General features: G+C 45.3%; 1 protein-coding gene across 1 annotated transcript; it reads left to right on the top strand.

Annotated features, from left to right (window-relative positions):
• Positions 1-5: 5 nt before the first annotated feature.
• Positions 6-1,103, top strand: LOC104524348 (potassium voltage-gated channel subfamily A member 5-like; the record flags this gene model as incomplete). The annotated part of the gene is made up of 1 exon (XM_010167188.1): positions 6-1,103. A coding segment is annotated over one exon (1,098 nt), but the record flags the coding sequence as incomplete, so codon positions are not given.
• Between the last annotated feature and the right edge of the window lie 814 nt (positions 1,104-1,917).

Below are 1,917 nucleotides of genomic sequence, written 5' to 3'. Positions count from 1 at the left end.
TCTGGCTCATCTTTGAGTATCCTGAGAGCTCCGGCTCAGCCCGGGCCATCGCCATCGTCTCCGTGCTGGTCATCCTCATCTCCATCATCACCTTCTGCCTGGAGACCCTGCCGGAATTCAGGGATGAGAGGGAAATGCCTGTGCCCCTGCCCCCACAAAGTGGAGGTTTGAATGGTACAACCGGGGACTCTCCACCCATGCAGCCACCCAGTAGCCTCTCTGACCCCTTCTTCATCATTGAGACCACCTGTGTAATCTGGTTCACCTTTGAGCTCCTTGTTCGCTTCTTTGCCTGCCCCAGCAAGCCCGAGTTCTCTCGCAACATCATGAACATCATCGATATTGTGGCCATCATCCCCTACTTCATCACCCTGGGCACTGAGCTGGCCCATGAGCAACAGCAGCCCGGGGCTGGCGGTAGCAATGGGGGGGGCGGCCAGCAGCAAGCCATGTCCCTGGCCATCCTCAGAGTCATCCGCCTGGTCAGGGTATTCAGAATCTTCAAGCTCTCCAGGCACTCCAAGGGGCTGCAGATCCTGGGACAGACTTTGAAAGCCAGCATGAGGGAGCTTGGTCTCCTCATCTTCTTCCTCTTTATCGGAGTGATCCTCTTCTCTAGTGCTGTCTACTTTGCTGAGGCTGATGACCCAGAGTCCCATTTCTCCAGCATCCCTGATGCTTTCTGGTGGGCAGTGGTAACCATGACCACTGTGGGCTATGGGGATATGCGGCCTGTCACCGTGGGGGGCAAGATAGTGGGTTCCTTGTGTGCCATTGCGGGTGTACTCACCATCGCTCTGCCTGTCCCTGTCATTGTGTCCAACTTCAACTACTTCTACCACCGAGAGACTGATCACGAAGAGCAAGCTGTCCTCAAAGATGAACACAGCAGTGCTCAGGGCAGCACAGCGGGGGGAGATGTGAAGAGAAGATCCAGTAGAAACTCTCTGAACAAATCTGTTGTGCACTTGGAAAACAGTGAGGGGTTCAACAATGGCACCAGCTCCTTAGAGAAAACCAATATCAAAGCTAAAAGTAACGTAGATCTCAGAAAATCCCTCTATGCTCTCTGTCTGGACACCAATAGGGAAACAGACCTGTAAGGACAGGAGTGAGTTAGAGATGCAGAGGGATTTGCTGGTGTCAGAAACTTACTACCATAATTATTCTTTTGGTACCAGTTAGTTTTTTAAATCAGGCTCTATTTTATGAATTGGTCACTGTCCTGAGAAGTCCTCCAGGAATACGTGTTTTTATGTTCTTTTTCCATGACACAAAGGGTCACCTATTTTTAAAATAGACTAAGAATAAGCTACGCTCCATGATGTAGGAGCTGGTAAATTACGACAGTGCAAAATCTAATTTGTAGAAACTTATTTTAGCAAATGGTCGTTGGTATCAAATGGGTCATTTGTAACCAATTCAGTTGCTCCAAGTTTAGTATTAAAAGAGTTGGGCGATGTGTGTGTGAAGAATGAATGGATTGGGGGGGAGGGAAGTTGAGGTTTTTTGTACTATAGTTTCCAACTGAAATTGTTCCGATATATTTTATATCTGTATAACTGTATTTATGGTTGAAAGGGGATTTCTTATTCTAGTGAAATATGACATCGTTGAAGCACTAGGAACATTAGCAGATCAGCACTTTCAGAGTTTTCCACTTGTGATCAGTACAGATCTGGTTATCTAGTATGTGAAGTGAATTTGGTGCTTTTAACCCTATAGCAGAAAACTTATTGTCGTTAATATGTTAGTTTCTTGTGAGCCTTAAATTATTAAATTGTAGATATACTTCTTTATAAATATTTTTATTAATTATCTTCCTGTTTCAGGATTTCTAAATAATTCAGTCCTGTGTTTACTGTCCCCAATCAAAAAAATTGTATGTGCAGCTTTTTTTTTTTTTTTTTTTTTTGG

The sequence above is a fragment of the Antrostomus carolinensis genome, unplaced genomic scaffold (genome assembly GCF_000700745.2).
Source record: "Antrostomus carolinensis isolate BGI_N321 unplaced genomic scaffold, ASM70074v2 scaffold17374, whole genome shotgun sequence".
Classification (NCBI taxonomy): Eukaryota; Metazoa; Chordata; class Aves; order Caprimulgiformes; family Caprimulgidae; genus Antrostomus; species Antrostomus carolinensis.
Note: the sequence above shows the minus strand (reverse complement) of the source record. Positions and strands in the feature narration are given on the sequence as shown.